At 31.9% G+C, this 21443-nt stretch overlaps 1 protein-coding gene across 1 annotated transcript in view; it reads right to left on the bottom strand.

The window, feature by feature from the left end:
• LOC126750216 (uncharacterized) overlaps positions 1–21443 on the bottom strand; it is a 303441-nt gene that overhangs the window by 10106 nt on the left and 271892 nt on the right. The window contains exons 13-14 of the mRNA XM_050459759.1: positions 3674–3927; positions 367–559 (exon numbers count right to left, since the gene is read on the bottom strand). Of these exons, the coding sequence (XP_050315716.1) occupies positions 367–559; positions 3674–3927 (447 nt within the window). The remainder of the gene's footprint in view (positions 1–366; positions 560–3673; positions 3928–21443) is intronic.

The raw sequence follows: 21443 nt of genomic DNA, 5'->3' as shown, positions 1-21443 counted from the left end.
ACTTTTTTTGCTAATTGTATTAACTTTTTGAGCTCAAAACGAATTATTTCGGTATTATTTGTATTTGATATTGATTTTTTTAGATTCAGGATATATTACAGACTAAATACAAATGTAAAAAAAATAAATAATGTAAAATTTGAAAAATATGTTGAAAAAATTTAAAGATGTCAAAAGGCATAATTTTTTGAAAATCCTGAAAATAACACAAACTCAATGATATAAAAAAACCCGAGACTTTTAGAACACAAGTTTATTAAGAAAATACCTTCTATCTGAGTCTATCTATATGCCCACTAAGTTTGACTAACCCTCCGCCAAACACCCTGTATTTTAGATACAAAAAAATACCTTAATGATACTTACTCTATGATAAATTCCAGGTTGGCCGGGCTGTGCACACGAGTACCCAGCTGACACTATCCCAATTAGGAACCACCTGTTAGCCTTCTGGAGCATTAGCGGCCCTCCAGAATCCCCTTGACAGCTATCACGGCCGCCGTTCTTATATCCCGCGCAGAGCATCTCGTCAAAAATTGTGACTTGTATTCCTTTTGATCTAAAATAAAATATTATTGAGATATACGCAAACGAACCCATACAAAACCTTAATAAATAGTATTCTAATTAATTTTTAATTCAAAAGGATAGTTTTTAAGTCTTCTTAAGACAAGCATCATAAACTTGTTGTAGCTTTACTAAACAAACATTTTCTAATTTCGTCAAATTGCTTACAATTTAAGAGATTTTTAGCACTGCGTTTTTATAGCTTTTTTTGTTTTTATTATAACAATAAAATACTTTATTTCACTGTTACCATGTTAAAAAACAATGTCTATTTAAGCTATGCATCATAAAAATAAATAAACAAATTTAACAATGTGATGTGAACAATAGACAAATCAATACGTTAATGTGAACATATTATTCATTCAAAATATTATTTATCAACCTATGTGACGCACACAGATACCCTTGTATCTAGGTATCTTTGTATCTATCGTCATTTATTATGTATTAACATTATTCACGTAATGTTATTTTGCTTTAATAAATTTGAATTTGAAAAAAAAATTGAAATTTGCGTGTAAAAAAATTATTTTTTCTATCTTAATGATGGAAATCTGGGGCAGTGATATTTTGTAATTTAAATAAAGCCTTTGACTTCGGAGAAAACAGGGAGTAATCGGTCATTGATTAATGTACAACCCTTGCTTAGAATACTGCTCTCCTTTTACATGCTGAAGTAATGTGTCCTCTTAGTAACCTATATACTAAGTTATAGAAATTTAATTACCATTTAAAGAATATGTGACTTTAAGCATGTTTCATTTAAAACTTCAAATATTAAACTCAAGAGTTATTATATTTTACCTTGTGCATTAAATGCATTTACCATACTTTAACGGTAGATAGAGATTTGACATTCTTTATCCTTCTTTCTCTCTCTCTTATAATTCTCTATAATATTCTATAATTATAGTGGTTGTTTTATTTTAAAATATATTAAAAAAATTGCTCTGGACAAGTAATAAATAAAATTTACTTTTATTAAAACTGCAGGGGATATATATATTGCAGCTTTTCTAAACATATGTTTATTGCAAGACTGCTCCATAAAAATGCTGCCTTTATTCTATTAAATATAAAAAATCGAGAAAAGATCTTACTTTATTTTTATGTTTAAATTTTATAAAACTTCATGTATAAAAAGTATTTCTTTTATCAACACAAAAAAATGCTAGTTATGGAACAAACGTAGTATCAATTAAAATATCCATACTAATCCAATTTCAATCTTTTATAACAGGGTGTTATTTAAATTATTAAAAAGATTAGAATAACCAAGCTCAAGAAGGAGAGTTTACTAGGACAATCAATGTGGCAAGCCAACCGCAGGTAAATGTCTTGAGTCGTACTTTTGTTTTGCAGATTTTTCACGTTGTGCTATTAAAGCTCATAATAAAATAGCTTTGTATTTCCTAATTAGAATTATATCAATATCTACATAAATTATTATACAACACTGGCGAAATTTTTTCTTAGATTCTGATATTTCCATGCATTAAAATGCAACAGAAATTGATAGACAAAGCTTTAACTAAAAAAGAGAACAATCCTTCACCGATTCCTGAATTGCTTCTTTGATCCGTTAACGCTTATCTCTGAGGAGGATTGACATGAGGATTGACACGTCTCGGCCATGTCTCGGCCTCTCTGACTTGTGACTAAAACTTGTTATTGAAATCGGTGTAGTAAATTAATATATTGGTTTGGTATTAGCATGGAAATGTGGAAATTAATATATTAATTTAATACAAGGCCTGCATTGATAAGGCGTATATCTGACGTTTTATTTGGTGTAACATCTTATTCTTCCAGTAAAATAACAAAGATCAAAGCGAGCCTAACCTTTGTTTATATTTGGAATCTCCTTGCCTTAACATTTATTTATGTGACGTTTAATAACCCATTGAACCACCGATGACATTTTATGTGAATGTGTTGAAGCATTCAATTCCTATCAGGTTTTTGTCTGATTTATTACTCTTTTCTCAAAAATCTGGTATAATATATCGACTTGGTAATGATGCTTAGATCACTTGACTAATAGTGATCTGGTAATCCAATTTCATAACTATATCATAAGGTACTGTATCATAAATTTTTGCTCTCTGATTATATTAGATGTAGGCACTCTTCCGATGATGCTGAGTTAATAAGAATATGGTTAAGTCACTCCAAGGTGCCATAGAACCGTAAAATATTGCAGTAATCAGGAAACATTCTCATGGCTATTTTCTGCTGAAGCTAAGTACTTGGGTAATAGTCAGGTACGAGTTATGCAGATATCAGTTCTTATCATTTCTTAACATTGCTTTGCAGGATATGGATCGAGTTAATGCCACAAACTATTTCACTACCTACACAGATAACCCAATGCAATTTGTAAGCGTAAGACATAATATCTGATTAGCTTTTATTGCTAACTGGTTTATATGGTCCCTAAAATTAATTAATACCAACTCTCTAAAAGCAAATGATGGCTACTTGGGAATTCTATAAGCTGCCTTAATGATACATCTCTCGATATCAAGGTCTCCAATATCTAGTATCATCCTAATTGCAGTTATAGATATGTTTATTTTGGGTTAAAATATTTTCTTCAACGACATGTATATGATACAGAACCTCTATTGACGTCATGTTCCAAGCTTAATTCCATCATACAAATGCTGCGTAGCTAAGCCTTACTTGTGCCATTGCCGTTTTACATGGTACAAAATATGTTTATTACATTCTTGATTTTCATCTTGAGATGCTTGTTTTTTTTTAAGTTCTTAACTTCTCTGGCTCTGTACCCACAAAGGTAGCATATTTCTCAATCTTATACTTATACTCTTATGCATTTTCCTGTGAAAATTATATAAAAATTATATTTTTTCACACTACTTTAAAATAATGAAAATGTACTACACATTTTTTTAAACTGTTGCCATAAAATAATTTAGTTTTGACTACAATAAATCAGTTTATATAAACATGCAATCTTGACCCAATAATATTATATTTCGATTTCCAATTAAATAATAACAAAAACACGTTGAATGAGAGTAAATTTTCTACGTTATACAATAATTGAAAATCTTATTAATATAAAATTATTCCTTACCTATGCCACCTTTCACATTGCCGATTATCAATAACTGGAACTTTTACGGTTTGCAACGTTTGCGGTCTCAAGCGGGATCCAGGACTTAAGGCGCCCCATCCAGCCGCGTGCCCTACATCCCCCAAAAAATTATCTCCCTTAGTAGGGAGGCAAATGGGGGTGACGTGGGGTAAGTTGTGAGCTGCTCTGTCCAAGCGGAGAACAGCGACGTCAAAACGGTCCGCCTGAGGGGTGAATTTGAAGAAGGGATGAACCTATCAATATGGAAAAATGTTAAAAAAGTGTTACTTTATCTAGTTTTTAAAATTTAATATAACTCTTTAGAATGGTGTTGCGTAAGTGTAAAAATCCAGGCAACAAACTTTTGCTTTATATGTCTTTATGATCCTACAGTAAACTCAATTTTACTCATATTACGATTATACAACCTTCTCCTAGTTTGGTTTAAAGTTATCATTATATCTGGTTCTACTGCTGATTTGTTAGGGTATTGGATATGCCGTATCTATAAGTTCTACTTGTGTAGCTACGAATGACTGAAAGTTTCTTGATTCTTACTAACAATATCAATCAATGAGTATACTTTCACCCTTATCCAAGAGAGACGTATATCTTATCATATAAAATAGCATAGAAATCAAACAAAATTATTTGAAATTTTCGAGCTAATCATAACACCACCACTGACATTTTAAGAACTATGGATGAAGGGCATCTAATAGCATTCATACTTTCTAAAACCAGATATTCGATACTTTTAATAGAACTTATATTACTTACTTGAAAACTTAAATATATTACAGGTGACAAAAAGTTTGTATTAAATCAAGAGTTTCTAATTATTTACATGTTAAAGAAGAAGAAAGAACTTAAGACCACTTTACTTGCTATTTTCACAGCTACCTAATTTCCTGGATCCACTAGTAGATGTAATTGACTCTTAGGTGAATTTGATCTTTGAATAATTTTAGAAGAAGGCTTACAAGCTTCTTCTTAATAGTTTCAAATCTAAACTATGATTGTCAGTCTGTAAACCATAATAAACCTATGACCATAATATGGTGTTAGCATGGAAATGTCGGCATTTGCATAGGTTTCTTTAAATATTTAAGATAGTTTAAGCCCTCTGGCTCCTTAAGTTTAACGTTAACTGAAGAATTAAACACTTTAAGATATGGCTATAAAGCATTTTGGAAGGTTATTAGCTGTGATTTCTCTGAGAAAAACGATATCTTAATATTTACAACAAAAATCACTTAAGTAACTATTATGGTAAGAAATATATAGTGTGTGCCTTAAAGACGTGCTAATATTTAAAAGGGGGATTTCTGGAAACATTTAAAAAATAAAGTTCTCATGAACATACGTCCTAAATGTCTTAACTTTTGAGATACAGGGTGTTAAAGTTTAAAAAAAAATCAGTTTTTTAATAATAACTTAAACAATCTTGTAGACATTGTTTAAGTTATTACTTTGTAGACAATTTTTATGAAATTTGGTACATGTATTACATGCATTAAGACGCATTTTTTGATGTGCAAAAAAAATATTTTCTCTGCCAGTGGCGTCTCTATAGGTCTTCTATTGAATATTTTTAGTGAAAAAAATACTACGCCACTGCTTTTTCTTAAAATAAAAATTATTTTTTAAATCCTTAATCACTTTTTAGCAAATTTGATTTATTGTTTTTTTTTCGTCCGACGCGTTTACAATTATTTGTATGTTAAGGAAAGTGTTCCCCAATAGTTAATCATGGGATCACTTGTCATTTTCATAGTTACTTAACGGACAATCATTTTTATTTATAAATACGAATGCTCCTCAAATATTTTTTTTATTTTCTGGTTTAGACGAAATCAATTTTACCGGTGTGTATCTTAATAACTTTAAATCTAAACTACAGTTGTTTGAATCTTCACCTGTAGACCACAATAATTCATATGGCTTTAGCATGAAAATTTCGACAGGAAACCTGAAAAGGTTTTTCAGATTGATTTCATTGGCATAGGATTCCTTAACAAAATTTATTTATTTAATTTATATATTAAACCGTAAACTAGTTTCTGTTCGTTTAAAAATCTTGCTATGCAGTGAGCAGAAATCAAAGAAGCTGACTGATTCTCCAGCTGACCTTTTTGGATTAACATCCATGAATGAACGCGAGTATCTATAGTTTAGGATCTCCTTCTTTTCTTCTACCGCTACTAGGAACTGATTTTTTAGTACTAAGTAGTAAATTTAGTTAATATTAAAATATTGATTATATTGATTGATAGCACACAGTTGTAAAAGCCACTCTTCTCCATACAGAGTGTTAATTTAAAAACATACTACCACAATACATTCATATATAATACATCCTTTCTGACCAGTCTATCGGTTAAAGTTTTCATCGGACCCCTGTTTAACTGCAAAAAAATAATGAGGTGGTACTTATTCGAAGTAAATAAAGTCTTTTTGCAAAAGCAGATTGCGAAGCTCACACAGTAGATTTTTAAAACTTTCTTCTTCTAATCTATGACATTTTTCAGCAGATTTAAATAAAATTCATCACTTTTTAGCTTTTCTTTTTTACGAGTTTAATATAAGCTCCTCAAACTGTCATTCAAAATATTATTCTTGAGATATTATGAATGACATTCTCTAATAAAATTTGGGTTTTTATCGCATTTACAAAAAAGATAATACTTGTTCGAACATCAAATTTTGCTTAAGAGATTTAGTTTTTATTAGCATAATTTTTTATCCAGAGTCAGTTCATGGCGTGGCAAAGGTTGTCTTCTAATATTTCCAGAAATTGTGTATATAATCAAGACGTTATTTTGATGGTTTCTGACAGTGCTGCAGTAACTTGAGTATTATTATAAATTAGAAGTAACTGCCCTAGTATTTTTAATGTTTATGAGACACATTCTAGGGCTTCGTTGTCTTCCATGAACATCAATATTTAACATTAATTCTTTAAAATATTTACGTAAGCTTTGATAAGAATTCGGAAATCGAATGAAATTATATTATTTTTTTAATACGACTAATCTATTAGCAAATAAAAGTATCTTACCTTATCTGGCTCCTTCGCCAAAAACAGGAAATAATGTTCAGGTTTATAATAAACTATCGGAAAATATAATTATGTATTTAAAGGGAAATATATATACATAAATATATTTAAAATAATGATAATAATAATAAAAATAAAATAAAGTCAATCTGTAAGGTATTCTTTTCATTCTCATTTAATGCTATAAAAAATGTTTAGATTTTATTTTAAATTTTTGAACAATATTTTAATACACATGAAGCAACCTTACCATAATTTAACCGACTTTTACAAATACAATTTTGAACAATAATTAAAACTTTACACTGTTGACCTTTAGGATAGTGCAAATTGTTAGAGTTACAAGATCATTTAAACTGATATATACATACAAAAAATGAGTCAAGATGGCCGACGTGAGCAGTTGTTGTAAATGTCGTCGTGGGTTTTCATCAAACTCTAGTTCAGTTGAGTGTACTTTGTGTAATTCTTGGTTCTATAGGGGCTGGGCTGTACGGACCTTTCGGTTTCCAGTTTTAATAAAGTTGTCGCACAAGTTAGGAAGACCGGTTTACACAATTGGTGTTGTGAAAAATGTGCCGCCGTTAAGGTTAGGTGCTTGATAATTTACAAATTAAAATAAAAGCTGACCTAACACCTATTCAACGTAAGCAAATATAAAATTCTTATGAAGAACTTACTATGCGCTCACGTACAGAACAGAACTTATGCATACAATATTTTAATGGCATTCCTAAGGTGGTCCAACAAAAGAGGAATAATGTTATTAAGCAAACTCCAAAAAACTAAATGTATACTTTCATAATGCGGGTGGTTTGCGAACTAAAATAGCTGATCTGCGAAGTGCTGTCAACAGTTGCATATATGATGTTGTAATTTTGGTGGAGTCTTGGCTTAATAAAGATTTTCTGGACTCGAAGTTAAGGTTCACTGACTTCAATATTTTTCGTCAGGATCGAAGTTACACAAATACGGGGAGGCCAAGGGGTGGTGGCACTTTGATTGCTGTTCGTAAATGTTTTAAAGCCAGGCTATTACAGACCAGTGATTCAACCCTGGAACACATCGTTGTACTAGTATCATGCAGTGACAAGAATATCATTTATGATGCTGTCTACATCCCTCCTGCTTCTCCTTTATCAATTTATGAGGAATTTGCCTCTACATCCATGGATCTTATAAGTGTTCATACTAGTTGTGATATTCTATTGTGTGGTGATTTTAATCTGCCACATGTGGTATGGAGGAACTCTGTGAATGGACTGCATGTTGAGACGGCTGAGTCTATAACATTTGCAAATGTGCTATGTAGTTGTTGTAACTATCTTAATCTTAAGGAGGTGAATGGCTTGCCAAATTTGTTTGGTACATTTCTTGATCTGTTTTTCTCAAGTTTGTCAAAAGTTGAAGTCATATATGACACTGAAAATTTATCACTGGCATCAAACCACTTTTGCTTATGAAATAAGTATTCCTATTAATTGTGATTTTAGTCTTAAGTATGATGTTTTTTATTATGATTTTGTTGCCATTAATAATTGCCTTGCTTGCATGAATTGGGATACTGCTTTTAATCAAAAGGATATTAATAATTGCATTGATATTTTTTACAATGCTCTCTATTTTGCTTTTGAGATATTTGTTCCAATTAAACATTTTAAATCATCTAATTTTCCCACTTGGTTTAGTAGAAAATTACAGAATCCTTACTATTTTTGAATTGCTCACACAAAATTCAAAAATAGTAAGGATCCCATAGATTATGTCAATTTTTCAAATTTGAGGAATGAATGTAAAAGTCTTCATGATGAATGTTTTAGGTCATATATTAAAAGATTAAATACTGAAATTTCTCACGATCCTTCTTCATTTTGGAAACACATTAATAAAAATTTATTTTACTTATTTTAGATTACGTAGGTCTGATTCATGCCCCAATAGCATGCATATGGAAGCCGAGGTTGCTGGTAATGGTCAAGATATTGTAAACTTATACTAACTAGAACTGATATTTGTAACTATAGAGGTGTGTGTATTCAGTCTGTAGTTCCTAAGCTGTTTGACAGATTGTTTTCTGTGCGATTTTCGTGGCACTGTAGGCGATTGCTTAGTGATCATTAGCACGGTTTTTGTCAAGGTAGATCTACGGTGACTAACCTGTTGACTTACCAATATGATTTGATTGGTGCTTTTGAGAGGTCTGTACAGGCCGATAGTGTGTATACAGACTTCTCGAAGGCCTTTGATAGGGTTGGTCATGAACATCTCGTTCGTAAGTTTGGGGCTATGGGCCTTGGTAGGACTTTGGTCGAATTTTTTCACAGTTTTTTGACTAGTCGCACACAATTGGTCAGGATAAGTAATTATATTTCTAATGGTATTGAAGTATCTTCAGGCGTGCCTTAAGGTTCGCATATTGGACCGGTCTTTTTTAACTTGTTCATAAGAGATTTGAGTGATGTAATTGTTTATTCAAAATATCTTGCTTTTGATGATGATTTTAAACTGTATAACGCCATTGAGTCATATCTTGATGCTGACCTTCAATTGGATTTAAATAGTGTTGCTGAGTGGTGTAATAGCAATAGTCTAGAACTGAATGTAAATAAGTGTGTATGTATTTCGTTTGGTCGTTTTAATAAAATTATTAATTATTAATACACAATCAACAATAGTGAACTCAAGTCAGTTGATACAGTTAAAGATTCAGGTGTTCTTTTCGATACTAAACTAACTTTTTTGCCGCACATTTTGGATATTATTAACAGGAGTATGCGTAGTCTTGGTTTTATCACTAGAAATAGTGTACATCTTTCACCTTACTGTTTCAAATTACTTTATTACTCTTTGGTACGTTCCTTGAGTATGCGTCTCTAATTTGGTCCCCTTATTATGATTCTCATATTGAACGCCTTGAGGCTATACACAGAAGATTCTTAAGATATCTTGTTTATAGAGCTGAAGTTAATATTTTTCGTAATTGTTACATCGACTATAATGCTATCAGTGTCCAGTTTAAAACCCCTAATCTTGAAGTCAGACGGCATTATTCTGATGCTTTAACGTTTTATAAGATCTTAAATGGTTTATGTCATTGTTCTACTGTCTTGGAAGCAATTCCTGTTAACACCTATCAAAGAAGGATCAACTCTTCTATGTTTCGTTTACCCTTTCATTCGGCCAACTATGGGTTTTTTTCTCCACTGACTAGGACTTTCGTTGCGTTCATGGGTTTCTTTAATGAAAATAGTTTGGATCCATTTTCCGGCGGCTTACGGTCATTCAAATCAAAAATAAATAATCTTACACTTTAACCTACGTTCCTTGGATAGTGTTAAGTTTTCAATTAAGTTTTTAGCCCTGTTGATGATTGTTTTTTCAGAGGTTTTATCTTGGTATATTTTCTTTTTGTAACTCTAGTATTGTATTTATATATTTATATTGTTATATTATCTAGTATTTTGTATTATCTATTTTGTTTTTGTAAACTGGCTCTGCCGTATATTGAAATAAATAAATAAATAAATATAGATATAAAATTATATCATTTGGTGCCAAATATAATAATAACTTTATATTTATATATTCCAAGAACTCTTAATACTTTCCAGGAAAAGACGAGGGTTTAGGTTTGTGAGACCATCAACTATTGTTTTCTAGTATGAACCGGTACATTTTATAACTTAATTTATCAGTTTTAAGGAAAATGAAAGAGACACATTGCAGAAGACTGATTAACACTAGGGATCTTACACAATTTTATACGCTCCTCATTTTGCTATTATTGCAGAATAATTTTCTTTAAAGACCAAGCACAGGAATAGGCCGATAACCAACAGGAAAAGAACCAAGAATCACCAGCTAACTGAAATTAATTTTAGACTGAATAGATTTCCAAGTTATGTTTTTTTAGATAACTCCAAACCGTTTAGACAAATATATTTCTAGATCCATTTTTCCAGAAAATCTCTTTCGGATCAATCGAATGAAATTACTAAAATACACTTTGTAAGCATTCGATTTACCTTCATTGCTTTTTTTCTCTTTATCTACCAATTTATTTTCAACTAATTCTCTGTCTGTCCTTTAAACCAAATAAATTCGATCTTTATATTACGTTTATCAATGTTAGCTTCTTAGATTAAGAACTATGGCTTCTTTACCCAAAAATCAAGAAAAGGCTTAATTTAAGTAGTCTTATAAAAATAAATTTATATAGCACTTTTATTTGTTATATAAAGAAAAAAGATGTATAGATTTAGTTAAATATTAAAAAAAGTATGTAAAAAGCTAAAATGCTTTATAGGAAAAAGTTATTAAATCACAGAGTTCTTTATCGAAAACCGTTTTATGGAGCTAATCGTCAACTCTGGAAAACTGATAAAAGAAACAATTTATGTTATCTAAAAGAAATATTATTAAAATCACATCAATATGTAATGGTGCCCAAGAAGATATTTTAAATACACTATGTACTATAAAAGGAATACTAAATGTACTAAATACTAAATCTATATATATAAAAGAGTTTGTCCTGACTGACTGACTCATCATCGCAGAGCCCAAGCTACAATAGCTAGAAACGTGAAATTTTGGTTCCTTTTATAATGTAAGCACCGGATAAGAACGGATTTTCCGAAATTCCACCGATAAGGGGTAAAAAATGGGAAAAGTGTTACCCGTGACCTCGAGAACTAAGGGGGCGTGGCTTCGGAGTTTGAACGGATACTGCCCGCACCAACGAGTCGCAGGCATTAACTTAAGAAAAAAAAATTAACTGCAACAATGTTTTTTTATAATGTAGGCCCCGGATACGAACGAACTTTTTGAAATTCCACCAATAAGGGGTGTTAGGGATATGATAAATATCGCATAGCGGCATAAAACTGATTAATAAATACGATTGAAAAAGTGCCTCTGTATTATTTATATTTTGGTAGACATAACAACAAGGCGGGTCCATGCGAGACTGATACCGGAGAGGTGACTCGACTCAGTCTTACCACTCGCTTTGCATCTAACGAATCATTTTTAAGATTATTTGTGTCTTGGTTTTATAATAATTATATTATATTAATCGCGCCCCTTGACCCCAAGAAAAACGGAATGGCAATAATGTGGGTTGCATGTACTATCAATAAGACGAGGCTTCGGATTTTATTTTTGTGTATTGTGGGTTGCATTTACTACTATTGGAGGCCTTCTTCGACTTTTCTTTTATTTTCACGCAAGCAACGCCGCGGGCATTCAGCTAGTGTACTATAAAAGGAAGATCCTTAAACCAGTGCGCGAATCGAGTTGGATTACCCAAAACCTACGGTTAACGAGGTTAATAATTGCGTCGTGACCATCTAGAAAAACTTAATGTCTTTCTTCCTGAAAGTGGAAGAATGAAGTTTTTAAATTGAGGGTTATAACAACATCGAAATAATTCAGACTTTATTCGGTTTTTACTGATGAACTTGAGGTTTTAAAAAACAGTTTTATTATCTCTCATAATTTATATTTATAAGCTGACAATCTACATATATTTAATCACAATCATTAGCTTCAGCCTCGTTTGCGCAAGGATTATCACACAGAATTTGATTATGCGATTTTTTCTAGCAAATAGATAAACTGGAAAATTTGAGAAGTTTATTTGGCATTTCCTTATAACAACATCTAATCACCAAGTAGCCTAACTACATAGTGAGCTAACAATGCATCTTGGAGCACGACCACTTTGCATTCTGACTAATTTCAAAAATTTACGTAAAATATTAGTTAAAAATAATATTAAAATTTCAATTAATATTAGTCAAATATTAGTAAAAAAAAATTATTTGGCACATATACAATATTAATTTACTGACTAATAAATTGACTTCTATTATGTCACATCGCAGTTGATTTAGACCCATCGTGAGATGGCAGACGCAATCAATAAAGAATAATCTATTATTATACATTTTTTAAAACCACTGTATATAATGTTCTTGTCTACTTTGATACCACTTTAACCTCCAATAGGGTAAATCAAAATCACACTTACGCTTGGTATCATGATGATCATTGTACTAAAAAATCCCGGAGTCCTATAAGCCTATGTCGAATTTGTAAGGCAGCCAAACGGTCTGTTATATACATATGACTTCTTATGGAGGCATCGTGCTCCACCGAGGTTTACCAGAAATCGATGGTTTTAGAGTGACCAATACAACACTCTGTTCTAAGACTTGTATCTAAGAATGTCGCTGGGTAAACTGTAGGTGTTACTCAGATTTTTTAAACCTAAAGTGCTGGCCACTTCACGATAACGTTGTCTGCAGTTTAGGTGCATCCGTCCATCTCCAGAATATCTATTTGCCCAGTAGACTCTCCATTTATGCAGCCGATTATAGCTTCGGGCCTACCAGTCATTTCGTAAATCCCAGTCTAGCAAGAGAATCCGCTTATTCGTTTCTTCGTAGCTTTTCTTAGCTAAATAGAAGATGCTACGAATCTTTGCCAAATATTCACAGACCAAAATTTACGAAGCAGGCTTCTTGCAAGAGTAACCTAGCTTTTGTAGCCAATCTATAATTTCGAGCGAGCCTCAGAAATAAAACCCTGTGTATCTTTGCTATTAGCAGAGAATTTTTTTCTTATCCTTAAGTTTATCAGTTGTAAAAGAGACTTTAAACGACAACTTGTAAGATAATTAATTTATAATAAAATTAATGTGGATCCAAGGACAGGTAATAAGATGTATTCTGTTTTCCAGTTATGATTCGTTAAGTTTATGCTGTGATAATAAAATTGTTGCGATGTAGTTTTCTTAGAATCATTCAATAAGTCACAAAATACAAGGCTACTAAATTGCATCTTAGGAACGCATTAAACGATGTAGATGAAAAGTTTGGGGGAGTGGATTCATACAGTAAATTTTAATTTCAGGAGGGAGATATTTTCAAAATATGCATAGCTCTTTTGAACCTCTCTCTTATGCCGCTGCGATTATTTTATCTTATAGATTCTCTTATTTTATTTGGTTATCCCTCCTATATCAGCACCCGATTAAATATTCTAATAGTCTCCAGTTGGGAATAAAATTTTTTTCACTGCGAAAAAATAAGAATTAATATTTCAAAATTGTGCAGTTCAACAATTTCATACTGAAAAAGTAATTTTACTTCTTTTTGTAGTTTCAGTCCATTTAGAAGAATATTGAACTTACATACAAAATTATTGTATAATAAATAAAGGCGCTTTCAAACATATTTCCTTCTAAGTTTTCAATAGCTTTTTCAAATACACTTCTTGTTTAATCGGTCACTTTTTTTGATCACCATTCATAAAATTAAGAATTTAGGAACTATGGCAATTTTTTTTATAATCTATCTAGATTCCTATTTAAATTCACAATATCGTCCACATTTTCTAGGACACTCAGTACAAGCAATTAAAATAAATATTTAATTGATTTTTTATATTATTACTACTAGGTTATTCTGTCCTTTTGCTTTTAATTTACAAAAATCAACCTGCAGGTATATGAAAATGAATCTAACAATTCATAAATGAAATTGTTTTTGTTTCATTAGGTTTGCTTATAAATATCGAGTGTTTTGTTTAAAATTTATATTTAAAATTATGATACCGAATGGAAATGTTTAAAAATATAACAAATTAGTTATATAAATATTAATTTCATTCAGTTCTTTTCGAGCAAATTTTCTAAAAAAAATAGTTAACTGTTAGGATAGATAGATTTAGCCTAGTTATTTATTTACAGACAAATGCTTTTATACTTTTTATACTATTTAATTTAAAAATATTTCACAAAAAAGCATTAGCCATAAGGACAGTTTTACTTTGATAAAGAATAACTTATTAGTTAATAATTTTTTTTTGTCTTTTAGACGATTCTTTAACACGTTTAACGTTAACTGCGGATTTAACCTAGACCTATGAAGTTTATACCACAGTTCATCTAAGATACCTGTTAAAGATTGGCAGTAACAGTACTTTATCATTTTTTTATTATAGAGCGTCTGTTAAAAATTTTAGAATTTATATATTTTTAGGTTATTAAATTTATCTGTAAAATACCTTAATTTTATGTTAAACGTATCCCGTACTAAAGTACCTAAAGCATTTATTTTGTAATATATCCTAACTTTTGGTTAAATAATTTTCGTGGCAAATTCCACATGAAGGTTTGAACAAATTTTATACGATATCGGACTTATTTCACAACTATAACATGACATTTTGTTATGTTTTTGTTTTTTCTTACGCCTATAGTAATGTTTCGCCCCAAGGCTTATTTGGAGGACTCTCTTCCATCCTTATTTACTGAAGGTATCCTATTTATAAATTAAAACAATGCAACGAATAGATTTAATTCAAACAAATGGTATGTCAGCTCTAAAATTAAATATCTGCCGGTACACCACATGTACAAATGAAAAAATAATAATCACTTTAAAAAGAAGGAATCAAACACAGGAGAAGTAAATATTAGACAAGCCAGAAGCCAATTCTGGCATTGACAGTAAAGAAGACAAAAATATAGATATATGTCAAATAATTTCCTTAAACGAAGATGACACTATATTTATTGTATACTACATTATATCTTATAATAATGGTTGTGTTAATAGGCACAATTTCCATTAGGACGATGCTAGCATTTAATTTACTAGAGAAACTCATCACCAGCACAAAAAATCGCTTAATGTTTAGGCAGGAATTATAGGGCAGTACTTTTTTGAACGGCATTTTTTTAATGGATATGTTATAGACGAAATATATCTTAACTTCATGGAAAATCATAATTTAAATATCCTTTTATAAGAGTTGCCATAGCATGTTCGAGCAAGGATCTGGTTTCAGCATTATGAGGCACCCAGTTCATTATAGCCAATTAGCCGTAAGACATTTTTTAAATGAGCCTTTTGAAAATCGATGGACAGGTAGAGGAGGGCCGGGACCTTCACCAACAAGATCACCCGATTTAACCAAACTGGATTTATTCTTGTAGGCATATGTGAAGAGAATGGTTAGTGATTTATGATTTTAGTTATACTTTTAAATAAAAAAAACAAATGTTACATATACCGGGTGGTGCTTTTTAGGGGTTTTAAGGGGGTCAATTATTGGCTTCCCTGTACATTTTACAGAAAAAATGTAAAATAACTCTTTGAAGAGACTAATCTGGCAATCTCTCGTGCAAAGTTTCCAAAAATTTTAATAAGCTAATCTTGAATTATTCAATTAAATGTAATTGCAAAATTACCAAATTTTCGGTTCAGGTAAAACCAGACACCAGCCACCAGCAAACAATTTGTTATGAGGCTTTGTCAAATCTGACGTACAACCGAATACAAGAAATTTTTTTTTTGTTTTATAAATCTCACAACCATACATTCAAAGTAAGACACGTATCTAGGTATAACCCTGGATAAAAAAACTCAGCTTCAAGAAGCATGTAATCCAGGCTACAAATAAAGCCACGAAAACTCTTATGTACTGTAAGAGAATGTTCGGTAGATCATAGGGACTGTCACCAAAAATGGTACATTGGATGTACACGACAATGGTTAGACCCATCATTACATACGCAGCACCTATATGGTGGCATGCGGCAGAAAAGAGGACTGTAATACAGATACTCAACGAATAGCATGTCTGGGCATAACAGGAGCGATGTCAACAACGCCGACTGCTGCCCTAGAGAACCTGATAGGACTAAGCCCGCTACACTTAATGGTATGGGTTGAAGCTATATCGGGGGTGAAAAGACTGCTGTCAAATGGCGCAATAATCCTATCGAAAGATGGGCACAATGCCTTATTTGACAAGATACAGGACCTTGGGCGCCTGGCCCTAAGAACAGACAGAACCAAGGTCACATACCTAGACAAACCTTTTGTCATCAAAGAGAAAAGGAGACCACTGGACGCAGAAGCGGACAGGCTCAGGCAAAGAGGTTACTCAGTATGGCACACGGCAACCAAACGATCCAAGATCGGGGTAGCTGTGGGCATGGTGGAGGACGAACAACAGGGCAGACAACTCATGCTAAACCTTGGCCTGGAAACAACAAATTTACAGGCAAGCATAATAGAAATACAAACCTGTGTCCAACTGATGAGAGAAGGGCTGCCAAGAGGCAAAACCTTCGCAATTTTCACAGGAGACCAGGCTGCAACACTTGCACTATAACAGTTCGAGACTAAGTCAAGGACTGTGCAAAGTTGCTGGGAGGATCTCAGGAACCTCGCCGAAGCGCAAAATAGGCCAGAGATAATCCTAGCAGAGAATATGGGCAACAATAAGGCTGCAAGAAGGGCTATCCAACTTGCAACTCAGGGAGCCAGCAACAGCCTGGTAGGCCCTGAACCAACATGTTGTGTCAACGATAAGACCTGGAAGAGGGAAATCGGCAACTGGCTAACAAACCAGAACAAATCCTACTGGGAACAGCTGCCAAAGATGGAACAATACAAACAACTTATAGGCAGCCCACCCTTTAAGAAGGGTGAGAACATACTGGGCCTCTCCAGACAACAACTGCAAAGGGTCGCGGGGCTATTTACAGGCCATGCGCCCAGCAGGAAACACCTGCATACGCTAGGGAAATCAGTTACCTCGCTATGTAGGGGATGCAATGAGAAGGACGAAACAACTCTTCACATACTGTGCTTCTGTGAAGCATTTAATCAAACCAGGGCAACATTCCTTGGGGAAGAGAAACCCTCACCAGAGGGTATAAGAAATCTACCACTGGGCACAATCCTGGACTTCCTTGAAGCTACAGAATTGAACCTGTAGGACTAAACATATGGGACACAATAGGGCTGCTTCTTAGCAGACCGCAGTGTAGGGAGCCACAAGGCACCACCCAGCGGTGGTGTTTTAGTGGGTACAGGACGAAACAGACTCGACACTGAGTCCCACACTACTGGGGGCGGCGCCGCGTAACCAGTGTTCATAAAGAATTTCTCCACGGACCCAAAAAAAAAAAAAAAAAAAAAAAAAAAGACACGTTAACATCACTTTTTTATCTAAACTTTTATTTAATATAACGATGAAGTTAAACCAATAACAATTATTATTATTATCGATTAATAAAAAAATTATTTTATCATACTTAGAATTTAATTAAGCCAATACCAGTATCTGACATATTTTCAATTTATTTTCCCATCAAGCCTATCTAGTCAATTTGAACCATTAAACCTATTGTTAGTAAATTCGAGTGAGAAGACAATGCAATAAATAATTGTAAATGTCTAACTTAGAAGATCGAAAATAGATCCGAAAAAAGAGAGAACAGAACTCTTAATATTTTACGGAAATGTGAAAAGATAAAATAAAATAAAATAAAATACAATAACTTTTTTAAAAATAATAGAGAATTACATAAAAACATCAATTAATCAAATGTTCAAACAACCCCCCATTAACAGCTAAACAGTATCCTAACCGATCATAAAATTCATTTATAACGTTACTAAGTTGATATTGGGAAATTTTATTACATTCTAACGAAATAGCGTTTAGTAACTGGTTTAGATTCTCAAATTTTACACTTTTATAAATGACACTTTTTAAATGACCCCACAAAAAGAAGTCATTCGGTGAAAGATCAGATGACCTGGCTGGCTAAAGTATCCGGTACCGTGGACCAATAATATTGCCGGTAAAAGCATTTTCCAAGCACTCTCTAACCATACGGGCATTATGGGCCAGGCAACCATCCATTTGGTACCAGGTGATTTGATCTTCCTGAACAACTACTTTCAAGGCGGGTCCAATTTGATTTTGAAATAAGTCCAAATGGGTTTCAGCTGTTAAGTTATAGTTCATAAAAAAGGGTCCAATGATATAGTGTCCGATAATTCCCACGAATACATTTGTTTTTTGTGAATATTGTGTCCGAGTATGAACAAAGCGATGTTCATTTTCTTGGCTCCAATACCGGCATTTCTGAACATTTGGTTCATTGTTGAGGGTAAATGTACATTCATCGGTAAAACAAATATTTCTTAAAAAATTCCTATCATTATTTGCTCTTTCCATCATTTCAAAACAAAATGCCATTCTTCGCTCTTCATCTCCTTCCTGCAGCTCTTGATGTTTTTCGAATTTATACGAATAATATTTGTGTTTTTTTAAAGTGCACAATACCATTGTATGATGTTTATTTACCTCTTGCCCAAGAACCCTCGTACTAACCATCTTGTTTTCCTCCACACTCACTAGAATATTAAGATCTCTGTTCTCTCTCTCTTCGGCTCTATTTTCGATATCCTGAGTTGAACATTTACAATTATTTATTACAGTACCTTTAGACTCGAACTTATTGACAATACGTTTAATAGTTGAAATGGACGGAATGGGCTTAGTGGGGAAATAAACTGAAAACATTTCAGATACTGCTCTAAAACTGTTTCCCGCATAATGCCACTTAATTATGGCTATTTTTTCGTCGATTGAATAATTCATACTTGTTTTCAAATATCGACTGTCATTTAGTTATTAACACTTTTCCTCACGTCGCGTCAGTGAAAATTTTAATTTTACTGGTACCCATTTGGTTTTACCTGAACTGAAAATTTGCTAATTTTGCAATTACATTTAATTGAATAATTCAAGATTCGCTTATTAAAATTTTTTAAAACTTTGCACAGGGTTTGCCAGATTGGTCTCTTCAAAAAGTTATTTTACATTTTCTATAAAATGTACAGGAAAGCCAATAATTGACCCCCTTAAAATTTAGATGGGTTTCCCTATGTTCCGCTCGGCGACGCACCACCCGGTATACATTGGAAAAGAGACTAAAAATTAATATAAAAAAATGCATTTTGCATGCATGCACTTGAGAAGTAAAAGGGTAGATTTTGGGCTGCAATAATCTTATTAAGTCTATTTTCGGCAAAAGTGATTATTAAATCAAAAAGTATATAATGAAAATATGAAGATCTGGAAAATACTAAAATCTATAGTTTTTATAAGAGTAACCTTTAATATAACCACGAAATATTCAATATAAAAATAAAAAGAAGAAGAAGGAAAAAACATTTCAAACAAATTAAATTTTTTTTCAATTTCTTATTCTTTAAGTAAAATTGTCAAAAAGTCAATATTATTTATGAAAATACGGATACACTATATGGATCTGTTGATGCACATAATATACTTATACGTACACACCAAGTATACGTAGCTCTGTATTAAATGCATCTATAAACGATTGATGTTCGTAAATTTTACGTTGGAAAAGTGAAAATAAACCAATTAGAGAGAATTGAAGTTAAAAATAATCTGTAAATATTCCACAATAACTTTCACGTATTATTTATTATTTCGTAAATTTCAATTAAAATTAAAATTCAGGCAATATTTTTATAAAAAAATGTATGAAAAAACAGAAAAAAGGATAATAGCCACGACAATCCTTAGTACCAAAAAATATAAAAAAATAAATTCCTCAAAAAATACGCAGCAATTTATGACATAAAGTATCTTTTTGCAAATACCATCAAAATTAAATAATTTTTGCGATTTCTTGTTTTTATCTGGAATATTATAAGATTATGTTAAGAATTTACTCTTTGGAAAAATTTACATTATTGCAAGATCTATAATATTTATATTGGTCATTTTTTAACTTGACGTCAACTTGTCAACTGCCATAAATGGAAATAATACGATTTTTCTATAAAGAAAGCATTTTCAGAAAAAGACTAAGGAGTTTTTTTAACTTTTATTAAGGAAACTCATCACACCCTGCAAAAAAGGTACAGGTAAACTGATCTTGGAGCTGGAGAATTTTTTTTCTTTTTGTATCCTGTAACTTGAATTTTTGAACTAATATCTATTTTGTTCTGTATAAAATCACCAAAAAGTTTAAACTTTACGCAATATTAGCATTAATATGTAGTTATTATATGTGTAGTATAGAATGTGTATTTTAAAATTTTTCGGGAGAGAATTATAGTATAGAGATTTATTACCCTGCATAATATTTAATTTTAAAGTCAACTCTTAGTGTATAATTTTCACTATGGCATCATTTCCTTCTTTCTAATGAGTAGGTGCAAATATTTGACATCCTCCTGCTACATACTTGGGCTTTAGCATCTGCAATTATATCTACCATTAATAACAACTCGCATCTTTTGCCATAAATTTTATATATAAATTATTATGAGTCGGAACTTTTTAGTCTTATAAGGTGTAGGTTATTGTTTCTAGTTTCTAGGTTTTTGTTTCTAGCTCTAGCTTTATTTTTTCAGCTGTTCTTTCATAATGTAATGACATGTTTCTTTTTTTTAACCGGGTGAATTTATCTACTTGATATGGCTGCGTAAAGAAGTAATTCAGCAGACTTTCTATGAAAATAATTTCTCAGATTAGTAATTTGTTATTCTAGTTATTTCCCTATTATAGTTATTAAGTCTGAAAGCGCTTTTCCACCCTTATATTGTAAAAACGCTGTCCTTAAAGGCAGCACTTTATTGCATTTATTTTGCAACTAAATGTTTTGGTCCTCTTGATAATATATGATAATTATATATTGTATTTATTTGCAGGTTGGATGGGTTTTCGTTTTACGCAAAAATCAATATTTTTAGGCATTTTTACAGTAATTTCATTACAGATTGTCCACATTGTTTTTATTTTATTATCGGACATTTCCATTTTTTCATCATAATATATGTCATGCTGCCCGGA

Source organism: Anthonomus grandis, chromosome 2 (assembly GCF_022605725.1).
Source record: "Anthonomus grandis grandis chromosome 2, icAntGran1.3, whole genome shotgun sequence".
Taxonomy (NCBI): domain Eukaryota; kingdom Metazoa; phylum Arthropoda; class Insecta; order Coleoptera; family Curculionidae; genus Anthonomus; species Anthonomus grandis.
Note: the sequence above shows the minus strand (reverse complement) of the source record. Positions and strands in the feature narration are given on the sequence as shown.